The sequence below is a fragment of the Manis javanica genome, chromosome 2 (assembly GCF_040802235.1).
Source record: "Manis javanica isolate MJ-LG chromosome 2, MJ_LKY, whole genome shotgun sequence".
Taxonomy (NCBI): domain Eukaryota; kingdom Metazoa; phylum Chordata; class Mammalia; order Pholidota; family Manidae; genus Manis; species Manis javanica.
This window is the reverse complement of record NC_133157.1, coordinates 183186065-183207571: the sequence shown is the minus strand read 5'-3', so window position 1 is coordinate 183207571 and position 21507 is coordinate 183186065. Positions and strand designations below refer to the sequence as shown.

General features: G+C 38.0%; 1 protein-coding gene across 4 annotated transcripts in view; it reads left to right on the top strand.

The window, feature by feature from the left end:
- Positions 1-21507, top strand: part of STK3 (serine/threonine kinase 3) — a 362105-nt gene that overhangs the window by 253425 nt on the left and 87173 nt on the right. For all 4 annotated transcript variants that reach the window (XM_036995747.2, XM_036995746.2, XM_036995748.2 and 1 more), the window contains one exon: positions 6279-6471. In XM_036995747.2, the coding sequence (XP_036851642.1) occupies positions 6279-6471 (193 nt within the window). The remainder of the gene's footprint in view (positions 1-6278; positions 6472-21507) is intronic.

Genomic DNA, 21507 nt, shown 5'->3' with positions numbered 1-21507 from the left:
AAGTCTTCTGCCTTTATCAAACTTACGTTCTAATGATAAAGAAGGCCAGATACAGGCTGTGAAGAATATAGAAGGATAAGAGATTGATGAAACTTTGATTTTAGATTAGTGGTCAGAAAAAGTCTCACTGAGGAGGTGACATCTTCTAGAGACCTGAGTTAAGTAAAGGATAAAGCTGTCTTAATGCAAGAGCATTCCAGGCTGAGAGATCAGCCAGTTTAAAGGCTCAAGGAGGAGCATGTCTAGAATGCTCAAGAAACAGCAAAGTAGGCCAGCCTGGCTGGAACTTGGTGAGGGAGAAGGAATGTGATAGTAGATGGAATTGGCAGATATTACTGGGACAGATCACATTTGGCCAATAAAGATTACAGATTTTTTTTCTAAGTGTGGTGGGAAGCCAAATGCAGGGTTTTCGGCAGGAAAGTAACATGATGTGATTGACTTGTCTTTTGACAGGATCAATCTGCTTGTTGTGGGGGAGATTAAAGAGGGCAAGAGTGGAAACAGTGAAAGAATAAAAAACAGTGAAAGAGAGAATAAACCTAAGAAGACAGCTAGGAGGCTGTTTTAATAGTCCAAGTGAGTGAGGACAGTAGCCTTGAATAGGATGGACTGAATAATTTGGATGGGAATCTGGGAATAGGAGCAGGTGACCTAAGCTGTAAAAACTGTAAGCCTGCACCTCTAACTTTAGCATTCAGGCATATTAAAATTTAAATGTAAGTAAAGTATGTGTATTTAGTGGTATAATGAACTAAGAAATAAAGTAACTAGTTTATTAGTTCTGGCTCTACTTTTAAGAAGGTGTATGACCTTGAGGAAGTGTCTTACTTTCTATGGGCCTTAGTCTTTTCAGATATAAAATGAGGTGTTGCATTATTAGAGGTCCATGATTTTAGAAGCTTGTGAAAAAGTGAATATATAATGAATACTTACTGTATATCGCATATTGAAAGAAACACTATAGTAGATTCAGAAGTGCCTTAAAGCATTCTTATCCATAAGGTCTTTACATTTATAAAAGCTTTTACAAAACACTTACAATATGAAATCATAAATTTAAATGCAGAAGTGTGTAATGCAGATTATCAATTCTACAGAAGTTTGGAAAAGAGGATAACCAATAAAGACTGAATTAGATTAGGGACCAGGGAGGATTTAGTTAAAATAGAGAGGAAAAAGCATTCTGGCTAGAGAAGACATGTGAACAGAAAGAAGTCTTAATGACACATAGCATGATACAGGTTTGTGGATGCTAGAGACTAAGTTAAGGTCAGCCTGACTATATGTGAGGATATGGAAACAATGGAAAATATGATTGGCCAGATAAAATAAAAACATAGAAGACATTAAAATCTAGGCAGCATGTAGCTTTTAATGCAGGCAAGAACTGGGTGCCATTATGCATTCTTCAGTAGAAGGCTATTGTGATACAGATAGTATCCAAGAAAGATCGGTGTACTTACTGTGTGTACTTTGCAGAAAGCCTAAAACTACCTTGTTCCTAGTAGCATGCTGACATTTTGCATTCCTTTTCTCATTTAATCATCATAACACCAATGAAAGAAGCTAAAGTTCAGAGAGTTTAAATAGTTTGCCTAAAATTCTATGTCTAGCAAGTGATTGGAGCCAGGATTTGGACTAACACTCATCCGATTCTAGAGGATCAGGGTGGGAGAGAGTTTTCACTCAGTAAGCTTTTCCTGCAGTAACCCCGGTATGAGGTCACTGAGGAATTTACTCAGTCACAGTGGGAATGAAGGGAAGAGATGGAACTGAGAGAGAATTTTTTGAAGAACTTGTTGACTGATTGTGTGTAGGGAATGAAAGAGAGAATAAACTTAATAAAACATTGAAATTTTACTCTCAGACTGTTAATGAAGATTAATGCTTTGTGGTGGTTGTTGTGTGTGGGGGATGGAAGCAGACAGGAGGGGCTAAAAGGATGGATGAAATAAATTTGATTTGGGGTTGTCGAGTTTTAAACATCATTAAGCATTCAAACAGTAAGTAAACTAAGGAAGATTTCAGGATTTGGGAGTCCTCAACACAAGACAGGCATCCTTCAGAGATACCACAATAACAGTAATACAGAAGTATCACAGTAAAGGGAGTCAGATGAACTTTTGGATTTTCCAGGGCATATAAAAGTTATGTTTGCATGATACTGTAGTCTATTAAGTGTGCAATAGCGTTATGTCTAAAAAAAACCACAGATACCTTAATTTAAAAATACTTTCTTGCTAAAAAATGCTGTCATCTGAGCTTTCAGTGAGTCCTAATGTTTTTGCTGATGGAGGGTCTTCCCCTAATGTTGATGGCTGCTGATTGATCAGAGGTTGCTGAAGGCTGGGGCAGCCATGGCAATTTCTTAAAATATGACAACAATGAAGTTTGTTACATTAGTTGACTTCCTTTCACAAAAGATTTCTCTGTAGCATATAATGCTGTTTGATAGCATGTTACCCAAAGTAGAACTTCTTTCAAACTGGAGTAAACCCTCTCAAACTCTGCTGCTGCTTCATCAGCTAAGTTCATGTGGTAATTTAAATCCTGTGGTTGTCATTTTAACAATCTGAACAGCATATTTGCCAAAAGTAGATTCCATCTCAAGAAACCACTTTTTTTGCTCATCCATAAGGAGCAACTCCTTAACTGTTCACGTTTTATCATGAGATTGCAGCAATTTAGTCACTTCTTTAGGCTCCACTTCTGATTCTAGTTCTCTTACTATTTCCACCATATCTGCAGTTAATTCCTCTGCTGAAGTCTTGGACCTCTCAAAGTCATCCATGAGGGCTGGAGTCAACTTCCAAACTCCTGTTAGTGTTTATATTTTGACCTATTCCCATGAATCATGAATGTTTTACTGGCAGCCAGAAGGGTAAATCCTTTACAAAAGGTTTTCAATTTACTTTGCCAGATCCATCAGAGGAATCACTGTCTAAGGCAGCTGTAGTCTTATAAAATGTATTTCTTCCAAAATAAAATTTGAAAGTCAAAATGACTCTCTGATCTATGGCCTGCAGAATTGAAGTTGTATTAGGCATGAAAATAGCATTAATCTCTTATCCATCTCCATCAGGGCTCCTGGGTGACCAGGTGCATTGTCAATGGGCAGTAACATTTTCAAAGGCATCTTTTTTTTCTGAGCAGTAGGTCGCAACAAACAATGGACTTAAAATATTCAGTAAATGTTATAAACAGTTGTGCTATCATCCAAGCTTTGTTGTTCCATTTATAAAGCACAGGCAGAGTAGATTGTACATAAATTTTAAAGGCCCTAGGATTATCAGAATGGTGAATGAACATTGGCTTCAACTTAACATCATCAGCTACATTAGCCCCTAAGAAGAGAGGCAGCCTGTCCTTTGAAGCCAGCCATTGACTTTTCCTCTTCTAGCTGTGAAAGTCCTAGGTGTTTTTTTCTTCCAGTATAAACCTATTTTGTCTACATTGAAAATCTGTTGTTTAGCCACCTTAATGATGTTACCTAGATCATCTGGATAACTTCCTGCAGCCTCTACACAACATTTGCTGTTTCACTTTGCACTTTAAATGTTATGGAGATGGCTTCTTTCTTTCATCCTGCTGGCTTCAAACTTTCCTCTGTAGCTCCTCACCTCTCTCAGCCTCTGTGAAACTGAAGAGAATTAGGGCTTTGCTCTGTTAGGCTTTGGTTTAAGGGAATGTTGTGGCTGGTTTGATCTTCTATGCAGACCAATAAAACTTTCTTCATATCAGCAGTAAGGCTTTTTCACTTTCTTATCCTTCTTGACTTCACTGGAGTATTAACTTCTAATGTCCTTCAAGAGCTTTTCCTTTATGTTCTCAGTTTGGCTGTTTGGTGCAGGAGGCCCAGCTTCCAGCCTGTCTTGGCTTCAATGTGCCTTCCTCGCTAAGCTTAATCATTTCTAGCTTTTGATTTAAAGAGAGATGTGCTGCTCTTCCTTTCACTTGACCACGTGAGCCATTGTAAGGTTACTAATTGGCCTAATTTCAATATCGTCGTATCTCTGGGACTAGGAAGGCCCAAGGAGAGGAGATGGGGGAGTGACTGGTCAGTGGAGCAGTCAGAACACACACAACATTTATTAATGAAGTTCACTGTTTTATATGGGCATGGGTTTGTGGTTCCCCAAAACGATTACAATAGTAACATCAAAGATCACTGATCACAGTTCACCATAAAAATATAACAATGATGTAAAGGTTTGAAATATTGTGAGAATTACTGAAATGTGGCACAGAGACACAAAGTGAGCAGATGCTGTTAGAAAAATGGCCCTGATAAACCTGCTTGACATAGAGGTTGCCACAAACTTTCAATTTATAAAAACACTTAGTATCTATGAAGCTCAGTGAAGCAAAGCACAATAAAACAAGGTGCGTCTGTACATAGCTGAAGGCATAAGAAAGACAGAGTCTTCTAAAAAAGAGGTCATGAAAGAAGAGCAAAAAACCCTGAGATACAGTGCTGAATCTATCATGTAGGTTTAGGAGGAGGAAGGCTATCGAACAGCTGAGAACAACATGGATATTCCTGTTCTCTGTATTTGCATTTTGATCTTTGTCAGAACTAGGTTTTGCTTGCTTGTTCTACTTAAAGCAGAATAGATATAAATAAATTTCAGGGTATGATCAAGTGTTTTTCAAATAGGAGATTATTTGGTCTCTCAAACAGATTTTGTTAGTTTATTTTTATGGCCCTATCCTTGTTTATCTTTTGGTGAATATTCTGAAGAGCATTTTTTTCACTTATATTACTGATTTGATTCTGTGAATTTACATTTAAAAGCATTCTAATTGGCTAAGATATTATAAAAGCACAGGTAATGATATAAAATATGGATAAATTGTACTTCATCAAAGTTAAAAACTTTTGCATCAAAGAAACTATCAGGAGAGTGAAAAGACAACCTACAAAATGGGTAGAAATACTGATAAATCATGTATCTGATGAGAGACTAATATCCAGAATATATAATGAACTCCTGTAATCAAGAACTAAAAGCAACTTATAACAAAAATACACCAAGGAGCTGCATAGACATTTCTCCCAAGGAGATACACAAATGCCCAATAAGCACATGAAAAGGTGTTCAACCTCACCAGTCATTAGAGAAATGCAAATCAAACCACAGTGAGATACCACATATCCTTTAGGATGGCTGTTACATCATAAAAAGAGAAAGTAGTAAGTATTGGCAAGGATGTGGAGAATTTTGAGCCCTGTGCACTGTTGGTGAGACTGTAAAATGGTGTAGCCACTATGGAAAACAATTTGGAAGCTCCTCAAGAAATTAAAAATAGAAGTACCATATGGTATTATACTGCCCTTCAAAGTATGTACCCCCTGCCAAAAATTGATAGCAGGGACTTAAACATAGATACTTGTACATCATTGTCATAGCATTATTCATAATATCCAAAAGGTATATAAGCAACCTAATGTCCGTCAACAAATGAATGGGTAAACAAAATGTGCGTGTGTGTGTGTGTATGTGTGTGTAATGGAATATTAAGTCTTAAAAAGAAATGAAATTCTGATACATGTAGCAACGTGAATGAACCTTGAAAACATTATGCTAAGTGAACTAAGCCAGACAAAAAAGGCCATATATTGCATGATTCTATTTATAAAAGATAACTAGAATAGACATATTCATAATGACAGAAAGTAGAATAGAGGTTACCAGAGATTGTGGGAGGGAGGAATGAGGAGTTATTTTTTAACAGGTTCAGAGTTCCTACTTGGGATAATAAAAAAGTTCTGGAAATGGATGTCAGTCAGTAAAGATTGCATAACACTGTGAATGTACTTAGTGCCACAGAACTATACACTGACAAATGATTAAAATGGTAAATGTGTATTTATCACAATTTTTAAAAAGCTAATGGCCATTGTGCAACATTTTTATGGCTGTTACAATAGTGCCAACATGTTCTATCTTTAAGGTGCTTTTTTATGTTTACTTTGTCGCATACCCTTAGTTATGCATTTGTTGAAAGTTTACCTATCTTAATCCTTATTTTAAAAACAACTAGCAGCCAGTTCATCAATTTCTGTTGCTTGAGCTTTAATTGCTTAAAGCTTTAGCTTGTTTTGGATGACTTTGGCTCTTATGGTAACATTTATATATGTGTCCTGATATTAAAATTAGTTAACAGTATCGTTTTTTCATTATTAGAAGTATAACATGCTCATACTGTTGTGAAGAATTAAGAACTCCAGCTGTCTTAGAAGTCTTTCTTCACTGCAGTATTTTGCTTTGCAGGATGAGGATGAGCTGGATTCCCACACCATGGTGAAGACCAGTTCAGAAAGTGCCGGCACAATGAGGGCCACGAGCACGATGAGCGAAGGGGCCCAGACCATGATCGAGCACAGCAGCACTATGTTAGAATCCGACCTGGGGACCATGGTTATAAACAGTGAGGATGAGGAAGAAGACGACGGAACTATGAAAAGTATGTGGCTTTTTCCATTGAATATTAATTTTCTATTTTCAAAGTATACACACCAGGGTAGTTCTTTGTTACTTTTTATAGCCAATTGTGGAAAATACTGTTTCTTCACTTTAGGTAATCATCAAAAGAGTACAGCACAAATTTTTAAAAAATCCTTAATATAGCAGAAAGCAGCACATCTTTATAGGATTAAGGAACTTAATTCTGTCAATGGATGCTAATCACATAATTTAATTTGCAAAGTATTTTAGGGAATAAAAAAATACTGTTCCTGACATTTACTTTTCCAATTAAAAAAGTGAACCAAAAATTCTGTTCCAATAAATACAATGTAATATTATTTCATGTTGTCTAAATTATCAGTTAAGCCACAGTTGACAGAAGATAAGGAATAAATAACTGCTGAGGTGGGAAAAGAAGAGACACTGGAAAGAAGAATCAAGAGACAGGGAATGAATACTCATGCAGAAAATTCAGTGCCATGTGTGTTTGCCACTGCTTGTCAGGTGTGAGGCACCGTGCCAGGGGTGCTGGGAGCTAGCAAGACGATTGAGACATTCTCTCTGATCTCCATTGCTTATAGAGTGATGACAATTGAGATACTTTCAGCATTTCTGCCTTTTAATATCCAGCTTTTCAAGACTGCAGTTAACATTGTAGGACATTGTGGTTTCACAGCTAAAAGCAGATTAATTACCTCTTGATACCTACTGCCCTTTCTCATCTCCCCACGACACAGGACTGCTTCTAAATGGCACAAAAACAGTAACACATGATTTCTTGCATTGTAGAGCCTAGAAAGTTATAAATATTCAAGTGATTTGCCAATATTGTTAAGTGAATTTTGGGAGGACTTTTCTCTGACATTTCTGTTTTCCTTTTTGCTACTTGCCTGTGACGTGGCTTGATAAGTCTTACCTCATAGTTTCAAGGCACATGGCTCACTGCTGTTGCTCTTTTCACATTCCTAGTATATATAGCCCTTTACAGTGGTATACCCTGAAAGTGAGGGTCAGGAAGCACAAAATGCAAACAGATTGCCACATAGTTAATCCTGGGTGGGAAGTGGAAGAGGGATACGAATTTTTTTTATATCTTCCATTACTGGTGGGTGTCCCGAACCTTGGTCCTGGAAAGCAGCATAAAACTTGGATTCCTAGCTGGGCTTCTGACTACAGTAGGCCTTCTGCACCCACAGTGTGCTTGCCTGACTGCATTGGAGGGGCTTGTAACCTCCAGAGCTAGCATTAGGGTACCAGTCATATGTCCCACAGGTGAAAAAGGCCCTGTGACAAGACAGTTGACAATGTATTCCCCATCAGCATGTAGAATCACTTTTCCACAGCTAATAAAATTCTTTCAGTCAGGCTTTATGATTCTTAGCAGATAAGGTATCACTCTTATGAAGGTTTCACAAGAAAAACAATGTAATTACTACATTCACCCTTATTATTGAGTTCCCCCACATACCCCATTGCAGTCACTGTCCATCAATGTAGTAAGATGCCACAGAGTCCCTACTTGTCTTCTCTGTGCTACACTGTCTTCCCTGTGACCCCACACACACCATGTGCACTAATCATGGAGTGCTTTGTTCTGTCTCTAGAGAGCTACTGAGCTCTTTAGCAAACTGCATAAACAACTTTTCCCATGCAGTGATGTAGTTGAACATCAACATATAAGCAAGCAGTGGCTAGAAAATAGGTCTTTATGGAATCTAATTCATGTTAGATTGTTAGATTTCAAGGAAGAGATATGTGATGATGATTTATCAGATATCATGCTTTAAAATTACAGATTTCCACACATTATGTAGTGATATTTAGCTTTGACATCCACAGAAATCATTCAGTATGTTATAATAGTATGTCTGAAGTTTGACTTTTTTGTCACAGATTTTTTTGAAAGGTCATTGGGTTTTTTTTAGCATTTTGATTTTTCCTTATTTTTGACATACAGTCATCTATAACCAAACTCAATGATTGTGTTGCACTGTTACCAGGAATATCAGCCTCTGATACTCTTTTTTTAAATTGTAGTATAGTTGATATATGGTCTTTTTTTTTTAATTTACTAGTAGATGTATTTTATTTATTTTGTTTTACTTTATTTTTTTATTAAGGTGTCACTCTTATGAAGGTTTCACAAGAAAAACAATGTAATTACTACATTCACCTTTATTATTGAGTTCCCCCACATACCCCATTGCAGTCACTGTCCATCAGTGTAGTAAGATGCCACAGAGTCCCTACTTGTCTTCTCTGTGCTACACTGTCTTCCCTGTGACCCCACACACACCATGTGCACTAATTATGATACCCCACAGTCCCCTTCTACCTCCCTCCCCACCCACCCTCTTCCACCCCTCCCCTTTGGTAACTGCTAGTCCCTTCTTGGAGACTGAATTTGCTGCTGTTTTGTTCCTTCACTTTTGATTCGTTGTTATACTCCACAAATGAGGAAAATCATTTGGTATTTGTCTTTCTCCGCCTGACTTATTTCACTGAACATAATACCCTTTAGCTCCATCCATGTTTGTTGCAAAAGTTAGGATTTCTTTCTTTCTTACAGCTGAATAGTATTCCATTGTGTGTAAAATGATTCTTCTTTATCCACTCATCTACTGATGACACTTAGGTTGCCTCCGTATCTTGACTATTATAAATAGTGCTGCAATAAACATACAGGTGCATATGTCTTTTTGAATTTGAGAAGTTGTTTTCTTTCAGTAAATTCCTAGAAGTGGAATTCCTGGGTCAAATGGTATTTCTATTTTGAGCTTTTTGAGGAACCTCCATATTGCTTTCCACAATTGTTGAGCTATTTTTACATTCTCACCAGCGACGTAGGAGGGTTCCCCTTTCCCCTCATCCTCACCAACGTTTGTTGTTCCTAGTCTTTTGGATGGTGGCCATCCTAACTGGTGTGAGGTGATATCTCATTGTGGCTTGAATTTGAATTTCTCTGATACTTAGCAGAGTGGAACATCTTTTCATGTGTCTGTTGGCCATGTGAATTTCTTCTTTGGAGAACTGTCTCTTCATATCCTTTGCCCATTTTTTAATTGGGTTATTTGCTCTTTGGGTGTTGAAGCATGTGAGTTCTTTATATATATTTGGGTGTTAAGCCCTTATTGGATATGTTGTTTACAAATATATTCTCCCATACTGTAGGATGCCTTTTTGTTCTGCTGATGGTGTTCTTTGCTGTATAGAAGATTTTAGCTTAATGTAGTTACATTTGTTCATTTTTTGCTTTTGTTTCCCTTGCCTGAGGAGATGCATTCAGGAAAAAGTTGTTCATGTTTATATTCAAGAGTTTTTTCTAAGAGTTTTATGGTTTCATGAGTTATGTTCAGGTCTTTGATCCATTTTGAATTTCTTTTCTTTAAGGGGTTAGATAATAATCCAGTTTCATTCTCCTACATGTAGCTGTCCAGTTTTGCCAACACCAGTTCTTGAAGAGGCTGTCATTTCCACATTGTATATCCATGTCTCCTTTATTGTATATGAATTGGCCATATATGTGTGGGTTTATATCTGGGCTCTCTAGTCTGTTCCATGGGTCTATGGGTCTGTTCTTGTGCCAATAACAAATTGTCTTGATTACTGTGTCTTTGTAGTAGAGCTTGAAGTCAGGGAGCATAGTCCCACTTGTTTTATTTTTCCTTCTCAGGATTCCTTTGGCTATTCAGGGTCTTTTATGGTTCCATATGAATTTTAGAACTATTTGCTATAGTTCATTGAAGAATGCTGTTGGTATTTGGTAGGGATTGCATTGAATCTATAGATTGCTTTAAGCAGGATGGCCATTTTGACAATATTAATTCTTCCTATCCATGAGCACAGGGTGTGTTTCCATTTATTGGTATCTGTAATTTCTCTCATGAGTGTCCTGTAATTTTCAGGGTATAAGTCTCTCACTTCCTTTGTTAGGTTTATTCCTAGGTATTTTTTTCTTTTTGATGCAATTTTGAATGGAATTGTTTTTCTTGATTTCTCTTTCTGCTAGTTCATCGTTAGTGTATAGGAATGCAATATATTTCTGTGTAATGACATTGTATCCTGCAACTTTGCTGAATTCAGATATTATTCTAGTAGTTTTGGAGTGGATTATTTAGGGTTTTTTATGTATTACCAGTTCATCGGCAAACAGGAACAGTTTAACTTTTGCCTTGCCAATCTGGATGATTTTTATTTCTTTGTGTTGTCTGATTGCCAGGTCTAGGACCTCCAGAGCTATGTTGAATAAAAGTGGGGAGAGTGGACATCCTTGTCTTGTTTCCGATCTTAAAGGAAAAGCTTCAATCTTCTTGTTATTAAGTATGATGTTGGCTGTGGGTTTGTCATGTATGGCCTTTATTATGTTGAGGTACTTGCCCTCTATACCCATTTTGTTAAGATTTTTTATCATGAATGGATGTTGAATTTTGTCAAATGCTTTTTCAGCATCTATGGAGATGATCATGTGGTTTTGTCCTTTTTGTTGATGTAATGGATGATGTTGATGGATTTTCAAATGTTATACCATCATTGCATCCCTGGAATAAATCCTACTTGATCATGATGGATGATCTTTTTGATGTATTTTTTAACATGTTTTGTTAATATTTTGTTGAGCAGTTTTGCATCTATGTTCATCAGGGATATTGGTCTGTAATTTTCTTTTTTTGTGGTGTCTTTGCCTGGTTTTGGTATTAGAGTGATGCTGGTCTCATAGAATGAGTTTGGAAGTATTCCCTCCTCTTCTACGGTTTGGAAAACTTTAAGGAGGATGGGTATTAGATCTTCACTAAATGTTTGATAAAATTCACCAGTGAAACCATCTGTCCCAGGCATTTTGTTCTTAGGTAATTTTTTGATTATCAGTTCAATTCTGTTGCTGGTAATTGGTCTATTCAGATTTTCGGTTTCTTCCTGGGTCAGCCTTGGAAGGTTGCATTTTTCTAGAAAGTTGTCTGTTTCTTCTAGGTTTTCCAGTTTGTTAGCATATAATTTTTCATAGAATTCTTTCATAGTTCGTTGTATTTCTGTGGTGTCTGTATTGACTTTTCCTTCTCACTTCTGATTCTGTTTATGTGTTTAAGTATGTAGACTTTCTTTTTTTCTTGATAAGTCTGGCTAGGGATTTATCTATTTTCTTATTTTCTCAAAGAACCAGCTCCTGCTTTCATTGATTCTTTCTATTATTTTATTCTTCTCTATTTTATTTATTTTTGCTCTAATCTTATTCACATCCCTCCTTTTACTGACTTCATTTGTTCTTCTTTTTCTAGTTTCATTAATTGTGAGTTTAGACTGTTCATTTTGGATTGTTCTTCTTTCCTGAGTAGGCCTGTCTGTACTGCAGTATACTTCCCTCTTAGCATGGCCCTTGCTGCATCCCAGAGATTTTTGCGGTATTGAATTATTGTTGTCATTTGTCTCCATATTTTGCTTGATCTTTGTTTTTTATTTGGTCACTGATCCATTGATTATTTAGGAGCATGTTGTTAAGCCTCCATGTGTTCTGGGATTTTTCATTTTCCTTGCATAATTTATTTTTAGTTTCATACCTTTGTGGTCTGAGAAGCCGGTTGGTACAATTTCACTCTTTTTAAATTTACTGAGGCTCTTTTTGTGGCCTAGTATATGATCTATTCTTGAAAATGTTCCATGTGTACTTAAGAAGAATGTGTATCCTGTTGCTTTTGGATGGAGTGTTCTGTAGATGTCTGTTAGGTCCATCTGTTCTAATGTGTTGTTCAATGCCTCTCTCCTTACTTATTTTCTGTCTGGTTGATTTGTCCTTTGGAGTGAGTGGTGTGCTGATGTCTCCTAAAATGAGTGCATTGTATTATATTTCCCCCTTTAATTCTGTTAGTATTTGTTTCACATATATAGGTGCTCCTGTGTTGGGTACATAGGTATTTATAATGGTTATATCCTCTTGTTGGACTAACCCCTTTTTCATTATATAATGTCCTTCTTTGTCTCTTGTTACTTTTTTTTTTTAAGTCTATTTTGTCTGATACCAGTACTGTAACTCTTGATCTTTTCTCCCTATTAGTTGCATGAAATGTCTTTTTCCATACCTTCACTTTTAGTCTGTGTATGTCTTTGTGTTTGATCTGAGTCTCTTGTAGGCAGCATATAGTTGGGTCTTGTTTTTTTATCCATTCAGTGACTCTATGTCTTTTGATTGTTGCATTCAGACCATTTACATTTAGGGTGATTATCGATAGGTATGTACCTATTGCCATTGCAGGCTTTAGATTCATGGTTACCAAAGGTTCCAGGGTAATTCCCTTACCAAGATTCTAATTTAACTCATTTAGTATGCTATTACCAACACAACCTAATGGTTCTTCTTTTTTTTTTTTTCCTCCATTCTTTATATATTAGGTATCATATTCTGTACTCTTTGTCTATCCCTTGACTGACTTTGGGGGTAGTTGATTTGATTTTGCATTTGCTTAGTAATTAATTGTTCTACTCTCTTTACTGTAGTTTTATTTTCTCTGGTGACAGCTATTTGGCCTTAGGAACACTTCCATCTAGAGCAGTCCTTCCAAAATACACTGTAGAGATGGCTTGTGGGAGGTAAATTCTCTCAGCTTTTGTCTGTCTGCAAATTGTTTAATCTCTCCTTCAAATTTAAATGATAATCTTGCCAGGTAGAGTATTCTTGTTTCAAGGCCCTTCTTTTTCCTTGCATTAAATATATCATGCCACTCCCTTCTGGCTTGTAAGGTCTCTTTTGAGAAGTCTGATGATTGCCTGATGGGTTTTCATTTATATGTGATCTTTTTTCTCTCTGTAGCTAGTTTTAAAAGTCTCTACTTATCCTTAACCTTTGTCATTTTAATTACTATATGTCTCGGTGTTGTTTTCCTTGGGTCCATTGTGTTTGGAGATCTGTGCACCTACATGGCCTGAGAGACCATCTCCTTCCCCAGATTGGGTATGTTTTCAGCAATTACCTCCTCAAAGATACTTTCTATCCCTTTTTCTCTATCTTCTTCTGGTACCCTTTAATGTGAATATTGTTCTGTTTAGATTGGTCACATAGTTCTCTCAATTTCTTTCATTCCTAGAGATCCTTTTTTCTCTTTGTGTGTCAGCTTCTTTGTATTCCTCTTCCCTAATTTCTATTCCATTTACCATCTCTTCTACTACATCTGATCTGCTTTTATACACCTCCGTTGTATGTTTCATTTCATATATGGAATTTCTCAATGATTGAACATCCATCCTAAATTCGTCCCTGAGTCCTTGAATATTTTCTGTACCTCCATGAGCATGTTTATGATATTTATTTTGAACTCTCTTTCAGAAGATTGATGAGTTCGGTTTCACTTGGTCCTTTTTCTGGTGTTTGTGGGATTTTGTTTTGAACCAGGTTTCTTTGACATTTCATATTTGTATGTGGCACCCTCTAGTGCCTAGAAGCTATACTCTCTGGGGTTGCTCAGCCCCTGGAGTGATGTTGGGGGTCACAGGGGGGTGGTGCTGGTTCCTGTGGGGAGGAAAGAGCATTTCCTGCTCCCTGGCTGCTGTGCCTGTCTCCACTGTCAGAACCAGTGGGCCAAGCACACAGGTGTAAGCCTCTGTACTTTGCATTTTTAGCTTCCATAGGTGGGGCCTCCTGTGGCTGGCCTGATGCCGGAGCAGAGACTGCCAGTTTGTGAACCATTGCTTGCAGGCCAGGAGGAACACACAGCAGGCTTCCTATTATGGTGCGGGGCCTCAGAGCTGAGTAGCCAGCCAGGGGAATAGAGCTCCTGAAGCTCCTGAAAGTTCCCAACCTGCTGGGCAGAGTGCACCTGGACAATTTTATCCACCTATCCTTCCTCCTGAACAGCAAGCTCTGTGCAATTCTTGCCCCTTTAGCAGCCCTCTTGCTGTTAGGAAGCCTCTCAGACTGCCTGCCTTTCTTTTGTCCCAGAGCAGCTGAATATGGATCCCTGTTTTCCACAAATGGCTGGAATCTCAGTCTCTCCAAGTATTCCACCTGTCTTAGCTTTCCAATCCCAGTAATATTCAGAGCACCATGCAATGTATGTTTGTGCTTTTAAAGCAGATCTCCAGGACTGGGTGTTCAGCAGTCCTAGGCTTCCACCCCATTTCTGCTCCATTTCTCTTCTTCCACCTGGTGAGCTGGGGTGGGGAAAGTGCTTGGGTCCCACTGGATCAAGGCTTAGTACTTTACCCTTTTTCCTAGGTCTCCTCTTTTCTCCAGGTGTATGCAGTCTGGCACAGCCTTCTTTCCTGTTGCTCTTTTAGTATTAGTTGTATTAACTATATTTTTGTATTATATGTGGTTTTGGGAGTAGTTCTCTGTCTCACCTCTCACTCTGCCATCTTTAATCCCCTTTCTGCTTATTCGATATACAATCTTATATTGGTTTCAAGTATATGACACAGTGGTTTAATAGTTACCCATATCATTAAATCATCACCCCCACTAGTGTAGTTACTGTCAACATAAGCAGATGTTATAGAATCATTGACTGTTTTCTCCATGCTGTGCTACTGTCCCCATGACCAACTTATATTATGATTGAGAATTTTGGGGCCCCTTTACCCCCCTCACCTATGGTAACCACCAGTCCCTTCTCAGTGTCTGAGTCTACTACTGTTTTGTTCATTCATTTTTAAATTGAGCAGATAGTAGTTTATATAGTTGGATTTGTTTTATATGATTTAGCAAGTTTTAAATGCTGTGAGTCAACTTTTCATGTATTTTCAGTGACTGCAATTTAGACATCATTCTGTAATGTGGGACTTTCATGTTCCCCAAAATCTAATCAAGTGACATTAGTGTGATACCCAGGGTTTGTCATGCTATAGCATAATAATAGAAAAGAACTAAAGAAATTACAGAAGAAGAACTTACTTTTCCTGAAATCATGTAATAACTTTTAGTTTTGTTTCCTCATGATCTAAATCTTCTTTAAAAGTTGTTTAATTAATTGGTATGAGCTCTCAGGTTATAGCACATCAGTCAAAACCTCCTGTGCTAGTATGCCTTTAGAGTTTTTGTTCCCTAAAAAGATTATAGCAATATATTTTTAATTTTCTAAATCTCTGGGATGTTATATTATGTGCTGAAGATTCTGATTTCCACCACCTTTTCCATTGGAGTTTCAAAGTATTTAGTTGATTTAATATTCTTGTTAGTTTAAATTATGTTTGCATATACTCTTTTATAACTTTTCCATGAAGCTAGAAATTACTGACCTGTTTCTCTTACTTATGAAAAATATGGTGATGATCTCTAGGAAAGAAACTTATTAAAGGATCTTTTAAAGGAAAGTGGAGAAAAATGACAAAATATATTTAAAATTTGATCTGTTTTTAAAAAAAATGCACTTGCCCCTGGGGCCGTGTCCCAAGAAACACTCTCCAAACATGTTTTTAACAGTGATGGCATTACTTTCACCCTCCTTCTCTTTCCGTTCCCACTTCTCTGGGGCCTTCTCATTACCCACGTAATGCCCAGGCTTCAGCGTGGTAACCAAGTCCTCTCACAGTCTGGCACCAGCCAATTTTACACATGGATCTCTACTTTTTTATGTTATACTTTATCCAGACTGGTCTGTGCCAGTTGGAATTATGAATGATTGACAGTAAGTACAAGCAGATTGGTTGTCATTAAGGAAATCAACACATAGGACTTTTTATCCTGAAGGAGTGGATTAGGACCAGGTCAGGAATCCATTATAATCAAATTGATAAGGTTGTGGAAGTTCTCTCTTTGTGGGTGACTCTCGGAAAACAGTTGTTTGAGCAAAGAGACTAGGGCCTTTTACCTTGTTCAGCTCAGATTCTCTCAGCTCTGTTTCTATGTGGAACTCTTTGGTCCCACAGAGCTGGGGTGGGAAGGTAGCTCTGGTTGCCCTGAGGGGCAACTGTCTTTTATTGGTATCTAATGAAGAGCCGCACTCTCCAGCCAGATTAAGGCTGTTTCATGGCTTCAGCTACTCTGTTAATCATATCCTTAAATCCTCTGCCTTACTCTCTTCTGCTCCTGCCAAACTGTGACTGTCAATTTATTAGTCCATCTTCTCCACCTCTTCACCGTGGATGCTGAGGGCTGGTGGAGATAATCTCACATCTGTACAGTTGAGGATGACCTTCAGGCCCATTTGGGCCCTTAGAACTTTCCTTTGGCCTGTATTTCTCTGCCCACCTCTTTCTCATTCTACTAAGTGGCTTTTTTAGACCTTCACTCTAGCTTTTCCTACCACCTCTCCTCTCAGTTTCAGTAGATGATCTTGCTTATTTCACAGGAAAAAAATTTACAGTATCATGCAGAATGTAGAGAAGTTGTATATGTGCTTTAAACATGGACTTTGGAATAAGATAGAAAAATTCACGTTCTGAAATTCTCTTTCTTCCCTCACCTCCTCACTGAGTTAGCACCAAGTCTCATCAGTTATACCTCCTAAATGTCTCTGTCCTCTCACCATCCCGCCTGCAGTTCTCTAGTGTGAGTCCTCATAGTTTCCCACTTGCAAGGTTCCTACTTGATCTCCTACCCCATTCTTGATCCATACCCTCCATACAGATCTCATCATCTCTCTTGTATTTATGGCCTTCCCATGACTGCCCATTGCTTTTGGTCTAAAGCCCAACATGGGATAGAAGGCAGTATTTGCTCTGCTCTCTGTTTACCTTTCTATTCTCATGACTCATTATTCCCTCTTGACCTTTTTTTTTTTTGACAGGGCATCTCTCATATTTATTGATCAAATGGTTGTTAACAACAATAAAATTTGGGGACTCAATGCTCAGTGCACAATAATTAATCCACCCCAAGCCTAATTCTCGTCAGTCTCCAATCTTCTGAAGCATAACGAACAAGTTCTTACATGGTGAACAAATTCTTACATAGTGAATAAGTTCTTATATGGTGAACAAGGGCAGTCATCACAGAAACTTTCAGTTTTGATCATGCATTATGAACTATAAACAATCAGGTCAAATATGAATATTCGTTTAATTTTTATACTTGATTTATATGTGAATCCCACATTTCTCCCTTATTATTATTATTATTTTTTTTTAATAAAATGCTGAAGTGGTAGGTAGATGCAAGATAAAGGTAGAAAACATAGTTTAGTGTTGTAAGAGAGCAAATGTAGATGATCAGGCGTGTGCCTGTAGACTAAGTGTTAATCCAAGCTAGACAAGGGCAACAAAACATCCACGGATGCAGAAGATTTCTCTCAAAACAGGGGGCTGAGGTTCTAAGCCTCACCTCTGTTGATCCCCAATTTCTCACCTGATGGCCCCCCTGCGACTGTGCCTGTCTTAGGTTGTTCCTCCCTTGAGGAATCTTACCCATCTCTGGCTAACCAGTCATCTTCCAGGGCCATACAGGGAAATGTAAAGTTGGTAAGTGAGAGAGAAGCCATATTGTTTGAAAAGGTTAGCTTTTTACTTCTTTGCAGATTTATGCCCTGTGGCTTCTATGCCCAGCATTTGTCTTGAGGTATCTTTACCACCTGGAGGAATTATGATACTTGGTAAATTCGATATGAGGCACGAATTCTATTTAAGGGTTGTAATTAGGAAGGAAGAAGAAAAGCTATAGAAGTAGCAGACAGCAGAAAACATGGGAAGATTGATTATTTCTTTGACATATCTTCTTGTAGAGTAACTTAAGCATGTATAAGTTTTAAACTACTAATTAAATTGCGCACACACATTAACATAACAGGAATACAGTTACATAACCAAAGCAGATCCATAATTACCAGCCATCTTCAGTGAAGCCAAGAAAACCAGTTAGGCACCCTAGGCATTTGTGAAAATTTGTCTGTGATATGATGGATATTGTCCAACTGAACCTGAACAGTCTGAGAGAAATCAGACAAATTAAAACAACCCATTCCTGGGGACTGTTCACATCCCATATGTTCTTTTAACAGTAGATAGTCTATAGTTGTAAGATTTTGGAGCGCTACAACTTGCACTTCTCCTAATTCTTGGTTGAGTTTTAACAGGATAGATCCAGTCAAATTTGTTGTTTTACTGAAAGCCCAGGCCGGCTTAGATATCTCCTTCTTTATTCCAATGGCAAGTCCAGGAACTGGTGGGATGGATGCAGCTACAACTGCAGCATCGCCTGGATCTTTGTTGAGGTTTTTTGATGATCATCTTCTGGTATGACTCTTCCAGAGAGTGCTGATGTTGGAAGTTCTTCTTCATATTGTATCTTAGTTCATTTTCTGGGTAGCCAAATTAGGCTTTGATCCTCTGTATAAACACAAACAGACCCTTTGCCCACACTTTGATATGCCCTTTATACCATGTGTAGAACTCATTGGAAGTCACCACACAGGAACTGCTTTTTTTAATTTTATTTATTTTTTCTTTTTTAAGAGAAAGGAATATTATCAGAAAAGTGTACCTCCATAGCCGATCATCTGACACCCTTTAAGTGATCAGAATTAAGGATATTTAAGGCATGCATTAATCATTGATTTACTGTTAGTTTTATCCTATCAGGGAGTAATCCCCCTTTTCTTTCTTTCTTTTTTTTTTTTTTTGTTATCATTAATCTACACTTACATGAAGAACACTATGTCTACTAGGCTCTCCCCTATACCAGGTTACCCCCACAAACTCCCCTACAGTCACCGTCCATCAGCATAGCAAAATGCCGCAGAAACACCACTTGTCCTCTCTGTGCTATACAGCCCTCCCCTTCCTCCCCATCCATTATGCATGCTAATCTTAATACACCCCTTCTACTCCCCCCCCCCTTATCCTTCCCTACCCACCCATCCTCCCCAGTCCCTTTCCCTTTGGTACCTGTTAGTCCATTCTTGGGTTCTGTGATTCCGCTGCTATTTTGTTCCTTCAGTTTTTTCTTTGTTCTTATACTCCACAGATGAGTGAAATCTTTCTCCACTTGGCTTATTTCACTGAGCATAATACCCTCCAGCTCCATCCATGTTGCTGCAAATGGTAGGATTTGCCCTCTTCTTATGGCTGAGTAGTATTCCATTGTGTATATGTACCACATCTTCTTTATCCATTCATCTACCGATGGACATTTAGGTTGCTTCCAATTCTTGGCTATTGTAAATAGTGCTGCAATAAACATAGGGGTGCATCTGTCTTTTTCAAACTTGATTGCTGCATTCTTAGGGTAGATTCCTAGGAGTGGAATTCCTGGGTCAAATGGTAAGTGTGTTTAGAGCATTTTGAGGAACCTCCATACTGCTTTCCACAATGGTTGAACTAATTTACATTCCCACCAGCAGTGTAGGATGGTTCCCCTTTCTCCACAGCCTCACCAACATTTGTTGTTGTTTGTCTTTTGGATGGTAGCCATCCTTACTGGTGTGAGGTGATACCTCATTGTAGTTTTAATTTGCATTTCTCTGATAATTAGCGATGTGGAGCATCTTTTCATGTGTCTGTTGGCCATCTGTATTTCTTTTTTGGAGAACTGTCTGTTCAGTTCCTCTGCCCATTTTTTAATTGGGTTATTTGTTTTTTGTTTGTTGAGGCATGTGAGCTCTTTATATATTCTGGACGTCAAGCCTTTATAGGATCTGTCATTTTCAAATATATTCTCCCATGCTGTAGGGTTCCTTTTTGTTCTATTGATGGTGTCTTTTGCTGTACAGAAGCTTTTCAGCTTAATATAGTTCCACTTGTTCATTTTTGCTGTTGTTTTCCTTGCCCAGGGATAGATGTTCAAGAAGAGGTCACTCATGTTTATGTCTAAGAGGTTTTTGCCTATGTTTTTTTCCACAAGTTTAATGGTTTCATGAGTTACATTCAGGTTTTTGATCCTTTTTGAGTTTACTTTTGTATATGGGGTTAGACAATGGTCCAGTTTCATTGTCCTACATGTAGCTGTCCAGTTTTGCCAGCACCATCTGTTAAAGAGACTGTCATTTCGCCATTGTATGTCCATGGCTCCTTTATCAAATATTAATTGACCATATATGTTTGGGTTAATGTCTGGATTCTCTAGTCTGTTCCACTGGTCTGTGGCTCTGTTCTTGTGCCAGTACCAAATTGTCTTGATTACTATGGCTTTATAGTAGAGCTTGAAGTTGAGGAGGGAGATCCCCCCTACTTTATTCTTCTTTCTCAGGATTGCTTTGGCTATTCGGGGTCTTTGGTGTTTCCATATGAATTTTTGAATTATTTGTTCCAGTTCATTGAAGAATTGCTGGTAGTTTCATAGGGATTGCATCAAATCTGCATATTGCTTTGGGCAGGATGGCTATTTTGACGATATTAATTCTTCCTAGCCATGAGCATGGGATGAGTTCCCATTTGTTAGTGTCCCCTTTAATTTCTCTTAAGAGTGACTTGTAGTTTTCAGAGTATAGGTCTTTCACTTCTTTGGTTAGGTTTATTCCTAGGTATTTTATTCTTTTTGATGCAATTGTGAATGGAATTGTTTTCCTGATTTCTCTTTCTATTGGTTCATTGTTAGTGTATAGGAAAGCTACAGATTTCTGTGTGTTAATTTTGTATCCTGCAACTTTGCTGTATTCCGATATCAGTTCCAGTAGTTTTGGGGTGGAGTCTTTAGGCTTTTTTATGTACAGCATCATGTCATCTGCAAATATTGACAGTTTAACTTCTTCTTTACCAATCTGGATTCCTTGTATTTCTTTGTTTTGTCTAATTGCCGTGGCTAGGACCTCCAGTACTATGTTAAATAACAGTGGGGAGACCCTTCTTCATCTTTATCCTTCCAGTTCATCAGCTCTCAAAACCTCTCTCCTACCTTCGGGCTTTTGCATTGTCCATGCCTCTCTTTTGTCCTGCCCAATCCCTTTGTTTGGATTCCCAATTCCTTGGCTAATTTATATTCATCCTCTCAGGCTCAGGTAAGGGGTGGCTTCCCCTTCTGACTCAGGTTAGGGATGGGTGCCCCTTCTACACACTACTATCTCACTTCTGCTTTTACTCTGAATAACAGTTGTCACACTGTATTATAATTGCCTGTTTCTGTGTGATTATCTGTTTACTCCCTAGTGCTTAACACAATGCCTAGCACAATCATAAGAGTTTA